This window comes from Bubalus bubalis, chromosome 12 (assembly GCF_019923935.1).
Source record: "Bubalus bubalis isolate 160015118507 breed Murrah chromosome 12, NDDB_SH_1, whole genome shotgun sequence".
Lineage (NCBI taxonomy): Eukaryota > Metazoa > Chordata > Mammalia > Artiodactyla > Bovidae > Bubalus > Bubalus bubalis.
In genome coordinates, this window is record NC_059168.1 from 70,495,332 (window position 1) to 70,509,523 (window position 14,192).

Consider the following 14,192-nt stretch of genomic DNA (forward strand, 5'->3'; position numbering starts at 1 on the left):
CCTGGGTGGGGAAGATCCCCTGGAGAAGGGATAGGCTACCCACCCCAGTATTCTGGCCTGCAGAATTCCACGGAGAAGTCTATGGGGGTCACAAAGAGTCAGACCTGACTGAGTGAATTTCACTTTCATTTTCCCATTTTAAGACACTAAAATTTTGCTTAGTTTTGAGGAGAGTAAAATACTTTAAGTATTATATTTTAGTTATTGAAAACAATTCTGTTAAATGAGCACACGGTGGATACAATCAATGTAATCTAGGGTGGCCTGTTCCCAGGGCCTGGGGAGGACATGCAAGTAGTCAGAGCCCGGTCAAAAGGTACTCTCTAAGACCAGGGGAAGAAGGAGGTGGTCAGCGAGGAAAGGAAAGACAGTCAGCAAAATCTGTGGTAGGTACAAATGCAATCTGTAAAAACACATCTCGCGGCCAGTTTTACTGAGCGACGTTCCTGTTCCTGATGACTAGCGAGCTAACTCTGATACAAGACTTCAGCTTAGACAGCGCTTTGACAGCCTGTGTCTCTGTTAATCCTCTTGTCCCCGGACGAGGCTGGTGGAGATGTGTCAGCGGTCAATTGTTCAGTCTGAACACATTCCAAAGAGGAAAACGCGCCCCCGCGCTGGAAAGGGACACACTCATAGGACAGTTAGTCAGCGAGGACGGGCGGCCACCTCTTCCCCTTTGGAGCCAGGCGCGGTAGCCGAGCTCTTCCCGCTCAATAGTTGTCCAGCCGGGGGAGGCTGCGTCACTGCTACGCGCAGCGAGAGGCGGAGCCTCGCCGGGCCTTCCGTCACTCGCCTGCGACTGCGCCTGCGCGGATCGTCATGCTGTCAACGAGGTGTGTGGGTCTGGTCCTACTACCGCTGCGGCTCCTCCAGAGGTTTCCAGGATTCAGGACCTGTCTCTTCCTGCGCCGCCTTGGGCGAGAGTCCTTCGAGAGAGGCCGGTTACTGTGTTTTAAGGCCTCACCTAGAGACACGGGAAATGAAGAAGGAGAGCGCGAGGCGGCACAGAGGAAAGCCCCAGGCGCAGACTCGCCTCCATCTGTCCCTTCCCGCGTCCGGGGACTTGGGACCAGATGTCTGTCGTCGCTGGAAAGCCTCGGACTCCCGACTCCGCGAGAGGAGTCACCCCCTCAAGAGAGCGAGGTCTCGAGTGGAGACCAGGGCCAGTCGGATCCTGCACACCCGGGATCCGGGAGTCCCTCAGTGCCCGCCTTGGTCCAGCCTGCCACCAAGGACGAAATCCTTCACGTCTCCTCTTCCTGGTCCGCTTCCAGAGTGGTGCCTTTTCGGGTTGGGGAGCTGATTTTAGCTGAGACTGGGAAAAGAGAAACACAATTTAAAAAATTATTTAGGTTGAGCAACGCCGGACACTTAAATAGTAATTGGGGGACAGTCCCGTTCAGCGAGATCGTGGGGAAGTTCCCCGGCCAGATTCTGAGGAGTTCCTCTGGTAAGCACTTCATGCTGAGGAGGCCGGCATTGGAGGATTATGTGTTACTGATGCAAAGAGGGCCTGCCATAACGTATCCTAAGGTAATGCCATGGGATTTACTAAGAGCAAAACGGATTTAGTACTACAGACCTGATTAATGTACTTAAAGCACCTCTCAGAATATTTCAAGTTTCTATTCTCACTTTTTTTTTTTAACCAATGGCTATAACTTTTGCATATTTTTTGATTTCTAATTCTAGGAAGAAACAGCCAGATTTTAACTTGGGAGCCTCGATTCTCTGATCTGTAAAGTGACTTACTATTATGGAGTGATGTGGACTCACTAGGCATTTAATAAGAATGTACATTTATTCCCCATAATACTTAAGTTTGCAGGTTCAGCCTTCAAGAGAATATTAAACTCTTGGGGACAATTGTTTAGTACCACTGTGGTGATAGTTTAAGCATCATACTTAATGAGGTAAGTTATTAGAGGTTGTTGTTCAGTCATTAAGCTGTGGCCGACTCCTTGCAACTCCACGGACTGCAGCATGCCAGGCTTCCCTGCCCTTCACTGTCTCCCTTAGTTTGCTCAAACTCATGTCCGTTGATTCCGTGATGCTATCCAACCATCTCATTCTCTGTTTCCCCCTTCTTCTCCTGCCCTCAGTCTTTCCCAGCATTAGGATTTTTTCCCAATGATTCCACTCTTCACATCAGGTGACCAAAATATATTTTATCAACAAAAGACTTATTACTATGCTTTTATCATTAGGGAAAAATGTTCGTATTAAAACAGCTCAAATTAGACACTAAACATAAAAGGGATATTCTTTAAAGGAAATTACCTACCAATTCCTTGTTACAGTCTTATATCCATTGCTAGTGGATTATTTTAATCATTCATCATAGTCACTGTCTTTGAGTAGAATGTTTATTTGTAGTTATAACAACTCTTCCTCCAGTCCTAGATGAAGAATCATTCATTAGTTCTTCAGCAAATAACCACCAACTTTATACATTCAGGGCACTATTTTAGGGACGTATAGCAGTGAACTATAGTCCTTGCTCTCAACATAGACCTTATATCCTAGAGCAATGGTCCCCAACCTTTTTGGCACCGGGGACCGGATTCATGGAAGACAATTTTTCCACAGACTGGGGGTGGGGGTGGGGGGGTGGGGGCAGTGTTTTCAGGTTGATTTAAGCACATTATGTTTATTGTGCATTTATTTCTATTATTATTACATTGTGATATATAATGAAGTGTTTCTATGTCTTATATGAAAGAGCCAGGGAAACAGAACTGCTTCTTGTGGGCATTTCATTGAAATGATTGCTGGGGCTGCCTCCCACTCCTGTGTGAAATTATTTGTGCCCCCTCCCACCTCTGCTCCCATGTGCCTGACAGATGGGAAAGGATATGGGTGTCTGAAAGACTTTGAATTTGTGACTGAAACTTTTTCAGGAGTACACCTTAAATATTATGTGTCTATGTATCATTTGGTTCAAGTCTTAGTCCATCATTTCAGAAAATACATTTTGGCTTTCAATTGGACCACTGTACCTGTTAAATATTAATAGTTTCTTATGCAGCCAAACCCATATTTAATACACAGTTTTTTTGTGATTCAACAGAGGATCTTATTTTTTTTTTTAGAATTTTCACTGCAGCTTTTCCCAGAGAAGAAAAAGATAGTAAAAACTTAATTGATATGTTGCTTATTAGCAACTTCAAAAGGTTTGCTATTGGGGGGAATGATGAAATAAATGCTAACATTTACATTTTTCTCTATATAGCATTTATAACAAATAGTATAACAGTCAACTGTTATAACTGTTGAGTTATAACAGTTCGGCATCAGTGTTACTTGCCCACTTAATTCCTGGCTGTGTGACTTTGGGCAAATTACTTAACCTTTCTGATTTCTCATCCTTATAATGGCAGTGGTGATCATTTTCTCATTATTATTCTGATTAAACAAGATAATATTTGAAAGCAGTTTGCATAGTTAACAGAAGCCTGGCGCCTGGTGAAGTTGCAGTAAACAGCTATTACTACTATCATCCATGCTATTCCTGTTAACAAAGCAATTCTTTAGTTATAAAGTTTGGCAAATGTGTCCTGTCTGTTCCTGGTATCCTAATTCTAAATGAGAATTCATCATTTAATGCAGATTATGTAATAACTTCCTAACTTGTCTTTCTGCCTCTAATTTTTCTCAGTTCTAGTACATCCTGTATTGCCCTGACAGATTAATCTTTATAAAATGCCATTTATGTTACCTCAGTGACACATCCTAGTTACTTACCATGTTAAGTTGAAATGCTTTAGCCTGGATTCAGATAAGCAAACCGTGTTTTATTCTACCTCTTTTTTGTTGAAAGCTGTCCCTACCTTGTGACTGTTTCCTTACATTTTCTATGTCTTTAAGCTAGGGTAGTCTGCTGATTTCTCTTTCTCAGAGCTCTTAATGTTACTTATTGTCTGTAATTTCAGTATTATACTTAAATTCTTCTGTATTTGCTAATTGATTCCTCAATCTCTCATTTTGTCAAGTAAACTATGAACTCTTGGTAGAAAGGGCCAGAGTTTAATCCTTTTTTTTCCCCTCCACTTTTCTCCAAGCCCAACATGGTATTTGAAGGAGTAGGTGCTTAGTATGTATTTATTGGCCACACAATCACCCTTGCTGTACTTCAATCATAGGATATAAATATGATACTATCGATGATGAATATCCACCCAGGTGATACTGTTTTGGAAGCTGGCTCGGGCTCTGGTGGAATGAGCTTATTTTTATCCAAAGCAGGTAAGAGATTAGGGTAAATGAATTGAATTTAGATGACAAAGAAAACATTCAATCTGTTCATAATAACAGAAAGTTAGATACACATGTTTCAGAAAATGTTCACATAACTTTGTGATACAGAGCATTCTCCTTGAAATCAAATGTAAGCAATGATTTTTCTATTTTGTACATTTATTCAAGTCATTTTCTGTCTAACCCTCTCTCTGTTTGCTTTCTATTTGCCCCTTCCATGCTTTTTTTTTTTAACTGAAATTTTTATTAGAACATAACACAGCTGCAGAAAAGTGCACAGATCATTAGTGTGTACCTCAGTGAATTTTTATGTAGTGACCACACTCATGTCTGGAGAAGGAAATGGCAACCCACTCCAGTACTCTTGCCTGGAGAATCCCATGGACGGAGGAGCCTGGTGGGCTACAGTCCACGGGGTTGCAAAGAGTCGGACACGACTGAGTGACTTCACTCACTCACTCACACTCATGTAGTTATTACTCAGATCAAGATAGGGAATATTATTGTACTATTGAAACCTTCTCAAATCCCTCTCAGTCCTTATCCTATCCAAAGGTAGAAGGTAACCACTACTCTGACTTTAATCACCATTGATGAGTTTTGCCTGTTTTGAATCTTACATAAAAGGAATCCTTTAGTACTGTATGCTTTTGAATCAGGTTACTTTCATTCAACATTCTGTTTGTGAGGTTCAGTCACTGCATGTAGCAGTGGTTATTTCATTTTAGTTGCCATTTTATAAGTAAAGCACAGTTTATCCGTTCTGCTGTTGATGGGCAGTTGAGTTGAATGTTGTAAACAGTGCTCCAGTGCTTCTCTGAACATTCTTGTGTACATGTACACATGTACACAAACATGTGTACATGTTTTTGTTGATAATAGTGCCAAATGAATACTCAGTATCAGAAACTGTAGAAGGGGGAAAAGGGCTGTCAGCTGCTGGGGAAGAGTCATATACTACTAGAGGCAAAGAATTATCATTGTTCATGAATAAATTAATTAAACTATTAAGCTAAAACTAGATCATGAAGAATTTTCCTTTCTTAGAGAAAGTCTCTAAAAATTGTCAGTTGGTTAAAGTACTGCATGAAGGTCAAAAATCAAGAGGTATATAGTAAACATATCTGTTCATGTTACCTCCACTTGAATTCTGGTTACTGTTGTTGTAGCTGATTACTGCTCCTTTTGGCCACTGAATTCCTGATTGTCAAGGTTGCTTTGGCTTGTTTGACTGCCTCTGCATTGTTCCCTTTCTCACCTAATAATAGACAGCACTCTCTTTGGATAAATTTTTTTTAAAAAGATCATTCATGTTTTTATTAGTGCATTCTTTTTTAGCTAATAAACATTGTTAGAGCAGTTGTAGGTGTATGTGGGTATATTTTATAAAGATTACAGATAGACATATACTGAATTAAACTTAAACCTTTTGTTTTTTTACCTAATGTCATCACATACAAACATAATTCAGCTTATACTGGGTGAGGAAATTCATTTTGGGCTCCTCACATCTTTTGTTGGACTCTTTTCTGTGCATAGTTAAAGGCAGCCATTTCTTCACAGTCTGTGACTGATTCCTAAATGCATTTGACAAAGTGAATTTATAAAAGTTTGTGAGATAGGAGTATCCATATTTCTAATACCTATACTGTTGGAGGAGTGTCACATAGCATGAATAATCCCAACCTATGAGTGATCAAGAAATCATTGCTATTTACCTTCAGGATGGATATTTTTGCTCCATAATTTTCTAAATGGTTAGCTTATGCTGCTATTAACATTAATTTGTATCCCTTGAGAACATGATGAATTACAGCTGGACTTACATTTTAAAGACACATGCTGGAATTTAAACTCATTTTAACTATAGACTGATTGACCTGGGACAGCCTCCAAATCAAATCACCTCATATAGAGAGGAATAGAAAATTAATTGCTGTATTTAAAATGTAGTTTTCTGTGAAACTGCAGTATTACTATGATAGTTTGAAAGTTTTTCAGACACACACAAAAATACAAGTATCTTTGAAAGTGAAGTGAAAGTGGCTCAGTCTTATTTGACTGTTTGTGACCCTATGGACTATACAGGGAGAAGGCAATGGCACCCCACTCCAGTACTCTTGCCTGGAAAATCCCATGGACGGAGGAGCCTGGTAGGCTGCAGTCCATGCTAAGGGTCGGACACGACTGAGTGACTTCACTTTCACTTTTCACTTTCATGCATTGGAGAAGGAAATGGCAACCCACTCCAGTGTTCTTGCCTGGAGAATCCCAGGGACGGGGGAGCCTGGTGGGCTGCCATCCATGGGGTCGTACAGAGTCGGACACGACTGAAGTGACTTAGCAGCGGGACTATACAGTCCATGGAATTCTCCAGGCCAGAATACTGGAGTGAGTAGCCTTTCCCTTCTCCAAGGGATCTTCCCAACACGGGGATTGAACCCAGGGCTCCCACATTGCAGGCGGATTCTTTACCAGCCGAGCCACAAGGGAAGCCCCAAGTATTTTTAAGTATCCGAAAGGCCTAACTTCATCCTAACAAAAGACATGCAAGTTAAAACTACAGTGATAAACTGTATGCAATTTTTAGGTTGATACAAAGTTTGATAACTCTGTTGGAGGAAGTATGGAGAAATAGGCACTCTTAATACATTATTGGTCAAATGTAAATTGGTATCTTTTTGGAGAACAATTTGGTAATAATTTTCAAAGTAAAAAAATTCACATATCCTTTGAGTCAGCAATTCCATTTTTAGGACTTTATCCTATATATATAAATGGCTTATGTTTACAAAGACCTAGGCAAAATAATTGTCACTGTGGTATTGTTTGTAATAGCTAAGACGAGAAACAAGCTAAATGTTCTTTGGCAGGTGACTGGTTAAATAAACATAGCCATACAAGGGAACATAATAGCTCTTTTAAAAAATTCAGTAGATCGTTAATCACTGAAATGCCATTGGTAAATAAGAAGAAAGGTAAGTATGTATGATGGGAAAGGACAGTATGTATGATGGGAACCTGTGTTAAAAACAGAAAAAGAGATACTTGCAGACTTGTAGAGGCACCGACTATCTTGGGAAGGGTAAATAACTGTGGTGATATGGTTGCCTCTGAAGAGGGAGACTGACTGGGGATTTGGGATAGGATAGAGACTTTTGTAACCTTGAACCACTTGAATTATTTTTTCACATCCATGTAATATCTTTGAAAAATAAATTTTTGACATTTTTAATAAACTGACTTATACTATGTACTGTCATATTTTTTTTTTAAATTAAGTTGGATCACAAGGACGAGTCATAAGTTTCGAAATTCGAAAGGACCACCACAAACTGGCTATGAAGAATTATAGACACTGGCGTGATTCATGGAAAATAAGTCATGTAGAAGAGTGGCCAGACAATGTAGATTTTATTCATAAGGATATTTCAGGAGCAACCGAAGACATACAATCTTTAACATTTGATTCGGTAAGTTTTCTAAAGTGGGTCCTATGATATTACCTAATACTGAGTACAAAAAAAACAAAGATCACACTCCTTTTGTATGGAAAAGGATCTTCCTTCATTATTTGTGCCATTTCTAAGAGTGGGGGGAATATTTTCCTTTAATATCATGGTGGGATTTAGGGCAGAGATATATACTGAATTAGGTGCCAGAGTTGTTAATAAATGTGCCTGTGGCATGAGTGCCATGCTCAGCCACTTCAGTTGTATCCAACTCTTTGTGACCCCATGGACTGTAACTCGCAAAGTTATGTGAAGCAAGAACTTCCAGAGGCACAGCTGGGTTTAGAAAAGGCAGAGGAACCAGAGATCAAATTGCCAACATTTGCTGGATCATAGAAAAAGCAAGGGAATTCCAGAAAAACATCTACTGCTGTTTCATTGACTATGCTAAAGCCTTTGACTGTGTGGATCACAACAAACTGGAAAACTGTTAAAGAGATGGGAATACCAGACCATCTTACCTGTCTGCGGGTCAAGAAGCAACAGTAAGAATCTTATATGGAAAAACTGACTTGTTCAAAATTGAGAAAGGAGCATGACAAGGCTGTTTATTGTCACCCTGTTTAACTTATATACAGAGTCCATCATGTGAAATGCCAGGCTGAATGAGTTACAACCTGGAATCAGAATTTCCGGAGAGATATCAACAACCTCAGATATGCAGATGATACCACTTTAATGGCAGAAAGTGAAGAGGAACTAAAGAGCCTCTTTTGATGAGGGTGAAAGAGGAGAGTGAAAAAGGCAGCTTAAAACTCAATATTAAAAAAAATAAGATCATGGCATCCAGTGCCACCACTCCATGGCAAATAGAAGGGGAAAAGTTTGAAACAGTGATAGATTTCCTCTTCTTGAGCACTAAAATCACTGTGGATGGTGACTGCAGCCATGAAATTAGATGACTGCTTCTTGGCCAGAAAACTATGACAAACCTAAATGGTGTATTAAAAAGCAAAGAGATCACTTTGCCAACAAAAGTCCATATAATCAAGGCTATGGTCTTTCCAGTAGCCATGTATGGATGTGAGAGCTGGACAATAAAGAAGACTGAGTGACGAAGAATTGATGTCTTTGAACTGTGGTGCTGGAGAAGACAATTGAGAATCTCTTGGACAGCAAGGAGATCAAACCAGTCAATCTTAAAGGAAATCAACCCTGAATACTCATTGGAAGGACTGATGCTGAAGCTGAAGCTCCAATCCTTTGGCCACCTGATGCAAAACAGCTGTCTCACTGGAAAAGACCCTGATGCTGGGAAAGATTGAAGGCAGAAGAAGAGTGTGAGAGAGGGTGAGATGGGGGTTGGCATCACTGATTCAGTGAATAAACTTGGGCAAACTTTGGGAGATGGTGAGAGACAGGGAAGCCTGGTGTGCTGCAGTCCATGGAGTTGCAGAGTTGGACACAACTGGGCTACTGAACAACAGACATTGAATATAGTTCCCTGTGTTATACAGTAGGACCTTGTTGTTTATCTATTTTATATATAATAGTTTGTATCTGGCAATCCCAAACTCCTACTTCATCGCTCCCACCTGTTTCTCATTTGGTAACCGCAAGTTTGGTTTCTATGCATTAGCAGTAGGATGAATTTGAGAAATACTAAGATAGATTTGTAGGACTGGGTAATTTTAATCCAAACAGAAGCATCATAACCCTACAGATTCTCAAAAGAGAATTCAAGGTAAAGAAAATAATGACTCTAAATTTCTGATTTGAGTAGCTAATGAATGGTAATATTGTTGGCTGAGTATAAATAAGAGCTTTGGATTGGCAGGCTGCTTGGTAGTCTGACTTTTGGTCCTTGTCAATAATATAATAAGACTACAATCAAAGAAATCCATTTATGTCTACAGTGTTGGCCCCTTGATTAGTCATTGAGATCTTTACTTGGATATCTAATAGGCATCTTAAAACTCATGTCTAAATCTGAATTTTCAAATATTTCTCCCCAAGCTTGTTCTTCCCATTGTCTTAGTCATTTTCCTCCATAGTAAATGAGGAAAATTTACTCCATTCTTTCAGTAGCTTAAGCTAAAAACATTGAATTTATCCTTACTTCTCATATCTCACAGCCAATCCTAATTCTAATTGACTCTGTCTTATCACATTCAATGCTATTTGCTATTGCAAGGCTTTCCTTGCCCAAGTCAGAATATACTTAATGCCACTGAACTATACAGTGGAAATGACAAGTTTTATGGTATGTTTACCACACTCAAAAAAGTTTAAAAAGTAAGATCATGTCTGAAACTCTCCAGTGGCTTCTCTCTTCATGAATAAAGCTAAAAGTCTGTAAAATTCTGCATAATTTTTCCCTCCTCCATTTCCACCACATCCCCATCATCTGAGAACTCTTCTCTTGCCACTTTCCCACTTTTGTCCCCACTGCAGTGATAGTGGCCTTCTCAGTTCAGTTCAGTTCAGTCCCTCAGTCATGTCCAACTCTTTGCTACCCCATGAATCGCAGCACGCCAGGCCTCCCTGTCCATCACCAACTCCCGGAGTTCACTCAGACTCACGTCCATCGAGTCAGTGATGCCATCCAGCCATCTCATCCTCTGTCGTCCCCTTCTCCTCCTGCCCCCAATCCCTCCTAGCATCAGAGTCTTTTCCAATGAGTCAACTCTTCGCATGAGGTGGCCAAAGTACTGGAGTTTCAGCTTTAGCATCATTCCTTCCAAAGTGGCCTTCTCAGACTCATCAAATACGCTTCAGCCTCAGAGCATTTGTATTTGCTCTTCTCTCCATCTGGAGTACACTCCCCCCTAAATTTCCACAGGGTGAGCTTAATCACTTTCTTCAGGTCTCTCCATGACCAGCTTATGTATAAAATAGCACTTCCTTTCCTTGCCCTGTCACTCTATCCTTCATATTCTCCTTTATAATCTTGTAGTTCATGTCACTCATTACTCTCTGAATTACATATTTATTAAATTTTTGTTTAATGCCTATCCCTTAATTAGAATATAAGTTCCTATGAAACAAAATAGAACATAAGCTCCCATTTTATTTTTACCACTTAGCAAGATACTTGGCACATGGAAGTTGCTCAATAAATATTTGGTTAATAAATTATTAATGAATGATGACCCATTATTTAAAAAAAAAAAAACATGTGAACAGAATACTTTCTAATTTAGTAAATTTAAGGATGTGCCAACTAGATTAGATTTCTGGAGTTATCAGTAAGTCAGTTATTTTCTATTTTGGCTATTTTTGTTTTCAATGAAATTTTTTTGAAAATTTCACTTACTCATTGTATTCATTTGACATCTTTTGAGTATATAGCCTTGTATTCTGCAATTGAATGAAGAGTAAAGAAATAAGGGACATGATTCTTACATTTTAGAATCTCTAATATTCAGAAGTTTTCTTTTGAACATAAAAATACACATTTGAGATAGTGTGAATTTCTATTGTAAAAGGCTGAAATAAAGCATTGAAATTTTATATATACAGTGGACCTTTGAACAACACAAAGTTTAGAGGCAACAATCCTGCTTGCAGTCAGAAATCTGAGTATAACTTACAGTCAGGACTCCCTCTCCATGGTTCCATTATATCCAAGGGTTCTACATCTTCAGATTTAACCAACTGCAGATCGTGTAGTTCTAAAAATCCTTGTGTAAGTGGACCTGCGCAGTTCAAATCCATGTTGTTCAAGGGGCAACTCTGTGTGTTTATGTGTATGTATAAAAGTAGCTAAAGATTCCTGTATTATCAATATTGTCAAGTACAAGACTTGCCATTACAGTTTTTATGTAGTCAAGAATTATGACAAAATGTATAATAATAAATGTGCCTTTTTGAGAGAAGTAAAATGATCATCATCAGTACTGTATTCTAAAAAGTGAAATACTTTAACTGGCTATTTTAACTGCTTTCCCAAAGTGTATCATTTCACCACAATAAGAAAAGAAAATACATGCTTTATTTAAACAAAACTCAGTCTGATTCTCTTTCCCCACTATAGGTAGCTTTGGATATGTTGAATCCTCAAGTTGCTTTGCCTGTTTTATTCCCAAATCTTAAACAGGGTGGTATATGTGCTGTATATCTAGCAAAGTGAGTAATGTGACTGTTCTTTTTTTGTAATGTTATTTTTTTAATTTATTTTTAATTGGAGGATAATTGCTTTACAATATTGTGTTGGTTTCGCCATATATCAACATAAATCAGCCATAGTTAAATGTTATTTTAAACACACTTTTGTTTTAAATATTAGGCTAAAATGTTCATTTTGTAACTGAGTTAGATGTATATTTTATCTCATAAAACTGTTATGAAAGAGCATATGTCCCAAATTTAGTTATATTTCTGGTTAAATCATCCTTTACATAAACAGTGATATAAGATGGCTATTTCTTCTGACAATTTAGAAGAAAAGTTTTTAAAAGTGTAATCTATATTTTTTTATTTAGTATTCTCTTCTGTGCCCTAACTTGCATTTTTACTTTTTTCCTCCTGTCTTGATTTAAGTATAGCATTTAAATTGGGATAAGAGGTATAGTGAACTTAAAATAAAAGTTATTGCTGTAGTAGAAGTTTAAAGTACTTTTTCACTTTTTTGAAAGCATCACACAGGTTATTGAACTTTTAGATGGAATTCGCATCTGTGAACTTGCCCTCTCATGTGAAAAGATAAGTGAAGTTATTGTCAGAGATTGGTTGGTTTGCCTTGCAAGACAGAAAAATGGAATTTTAGCTCAAAAAGTAGAACCTAAAATCAACACAGACTTACAAGCACACTCTCAAGAAAAAATTAGAATTGAAGGTGAGATGTTTCAATATGATGACCATGGTAAGCTTCAATTCTATTTTATGCATGTGTTTGCAATAATAAATGGAGAATATATTCCTGAGTGTATGAGCAATACATTATAAAAGTATTTCTCAGGGATTTATTATTTTATCCTATGGAAATTGAAATGTATTTATTCTATTAAGTTAAAATCTCTAAGAGAAAGAATCATGACTTTTCCTGCCTTTTATGTAAAACTCTGATACCTTTGAAGAATTGAACTTCTTATAATATTCATATTTGTGACAAAGGGGTTGGCTTATGAAATACTTTAAATATACTAAAGAATGTTTTAAATTTAGATCAGTAATTATCACTGAAGGGAAAGAATTTAATAGGACTTGGTATGCAAATAGCTAATATTCCAAAAAGCAACTTCCAGTATGCTGCTGGAATTTTTCCAAGAACTAAATTTAGTTCTTTATTGTATGTATACATTATTTAGACCATAAACAAGTTTTCAGTCATCTATAGATTTATGATATGAGCTTATTCATTTGGTAATAAAACCATATATAAAGTTTATCATGTAATCCTCGACAAGTTGTTTCTGTAAGATAACTGTCACTGAGAGAAAAAACTTACAAGAAAGGGACAGTAATTTGTTGTTTAACAGTTTTGTAAACAAATTGTCAAATATTTTATGTAGCTTATAATACATATTTTGTTCTATAACAGAAGAATCGCATTCTGATTTTCCCTATGGATCATTTCCCTATATTGCTAGACCTATACACTGGCAAATTGGTCATACAGGTGAGTAATTTTTTTCAGGCTATATTATATGGTGTTTTCTTCTCATTATTGCAATCACCTTACCTTTTTCTCCCCTTAATTTAGCTTTTCTTGTCAAGTTGAGGAAGTGCAAACCACAACTTAGCTGAGTACCTCAGATAACAACTGATTTGAAGACTTGAAAAGTATCAAAATAGAACTTTATATTGCAAATCACTACTTTCATAGATTGGTATTTTTAGCTATCACTATGATTTATATAACTTTTACATGTAACTTTGAAAAGTAATAAAAGCTGGAGAAACATGTAACATTTCAAAACTGCTTAAATGTCCCATTTTGACACTCGTCTTGCAGTTTGGCATTTTGTAGTAAATGATTCCAAGTTGGTTTAGTTGAGCCATTTCATTCTTCACTTCCTGTAAACCACTCCATAGATTTGTCTTTCTTCATGCAATTAGTTTTCTTTTCTTTCTTTGATTGATGGTCATTGGCTACCAAAATAAAATATGCATTTTGAGGTAAATTTTATGTATCTGTGTATTTTAAATATATACCTTAATGGCTTGTATGTATCTTAAAAAATAACAAGTCTAGGCTATAGTAAATAATAAGGAAAAAAACTGATAATGATATCACTATCTTTAAAATTGTAACAAAAGATGTAACAATTCTTGAATCTCTTTTGCCCTTCACAGAATTATTTTAACAGTTTGAAAGAACATCAGAATTATTCTGTTGTTATATAAGTCAAATGGGGAGTTCCCCGGCGGTCCAGTTGTTAGAGCTTGGCACTTTCACTGCCATGGCCCAGGTTCAATCCCTGGTCAGGGTACTAAAATCTTATAAGCTGCATTATGCAGCTAAAAATAAAGTTTGGA

The 14,192-nt window shown here is 37.8% G+C and overlaps 2 protein-coding genes across 3 annotated transcripts in view; one reads left to right on the top strand and one right to left on the bottom strand.

The window, feature by feature from the left end:
• The first annotated feature begins 455 nt into the window (after nucleotides 1–455).
• On the top strand, nucleotides 456–13,837 carry TRMT61B (tRNA methyltransferase 61B). 2 transcript variants are annotated; one of them, XM_044926114.2, is made up of 7 exons: nucleotides 456–1,536; nucleotides 4,146–4,248; nucleotides 7,543–7,733; nucleotides 11,749–11,840; nucleotides 12,350–12,576; nucleotides 13,255–13,332; nucleotides 13,417–13,837. In XM_044926114.2, the coding sequence occupies exons 1-7, from the start codon at nucleotides 823–825 to the stop codon at nucleotides 13,458–13,460; spliced, it is 1,449 nt and encodes a 482-aa protein (XP_044782049.2). In that variant the 5' UTR covers nucleotides 456–822; the 3' UTR covers nucleotides 13,461–13,837. The 2 variants fall into 2 exon arrangements, with proteins under 2 accessions (XP_044782049.2, XP_044782050.2); XM_044926115.2 differs by having other exon boundaries at nucleotides 12,350–12,549.
• The window catches only part of SPDYA (speedy/RINGO cell cycle regulator family member A), a 38,813-nt gene continuing 38,293 nt past the window's right edge, over nucleotides 13,673–14,192 (bottom strand). Inside the window, exon 7 of the mRNA XM_045162289.1 lies at nucleotides 13,673–13,805. Coding sequence (XP_045018224.1) covers nucleotides 13,717–13,805 — 89 coding nt within the window. The 3' untranslated portion in view covers nucleotides 13,673–13,716. The remainder of the gene's footprint in view (nucleotides 13,806–14,192) is intronic.

Bases quoted from the DNA above. Each gene is read 5' to 3' on its own strand.
- TRMT61B (XM_044926114.2), top strand. From the start codon at position 823: ATGCTGTCAACGAGGTGTGTGGGTCTGGTCCTACTACCGCTGCGGCTC. The intron at 12,577-13,254 runs GTAAGCTTCAAT...GTTCTATAACAG, and splicing joins GTTTCAATATGATGACCATG to AAGAATCGCATTCTGATTTT. The intron at 13,333-13,416 runs GTGAGTAATTTT...CCCTTAATTTAG, and splicing joins CTGGCAAATTGGTCATACAG to CTTTTCTTGTCAAGTTGAGG.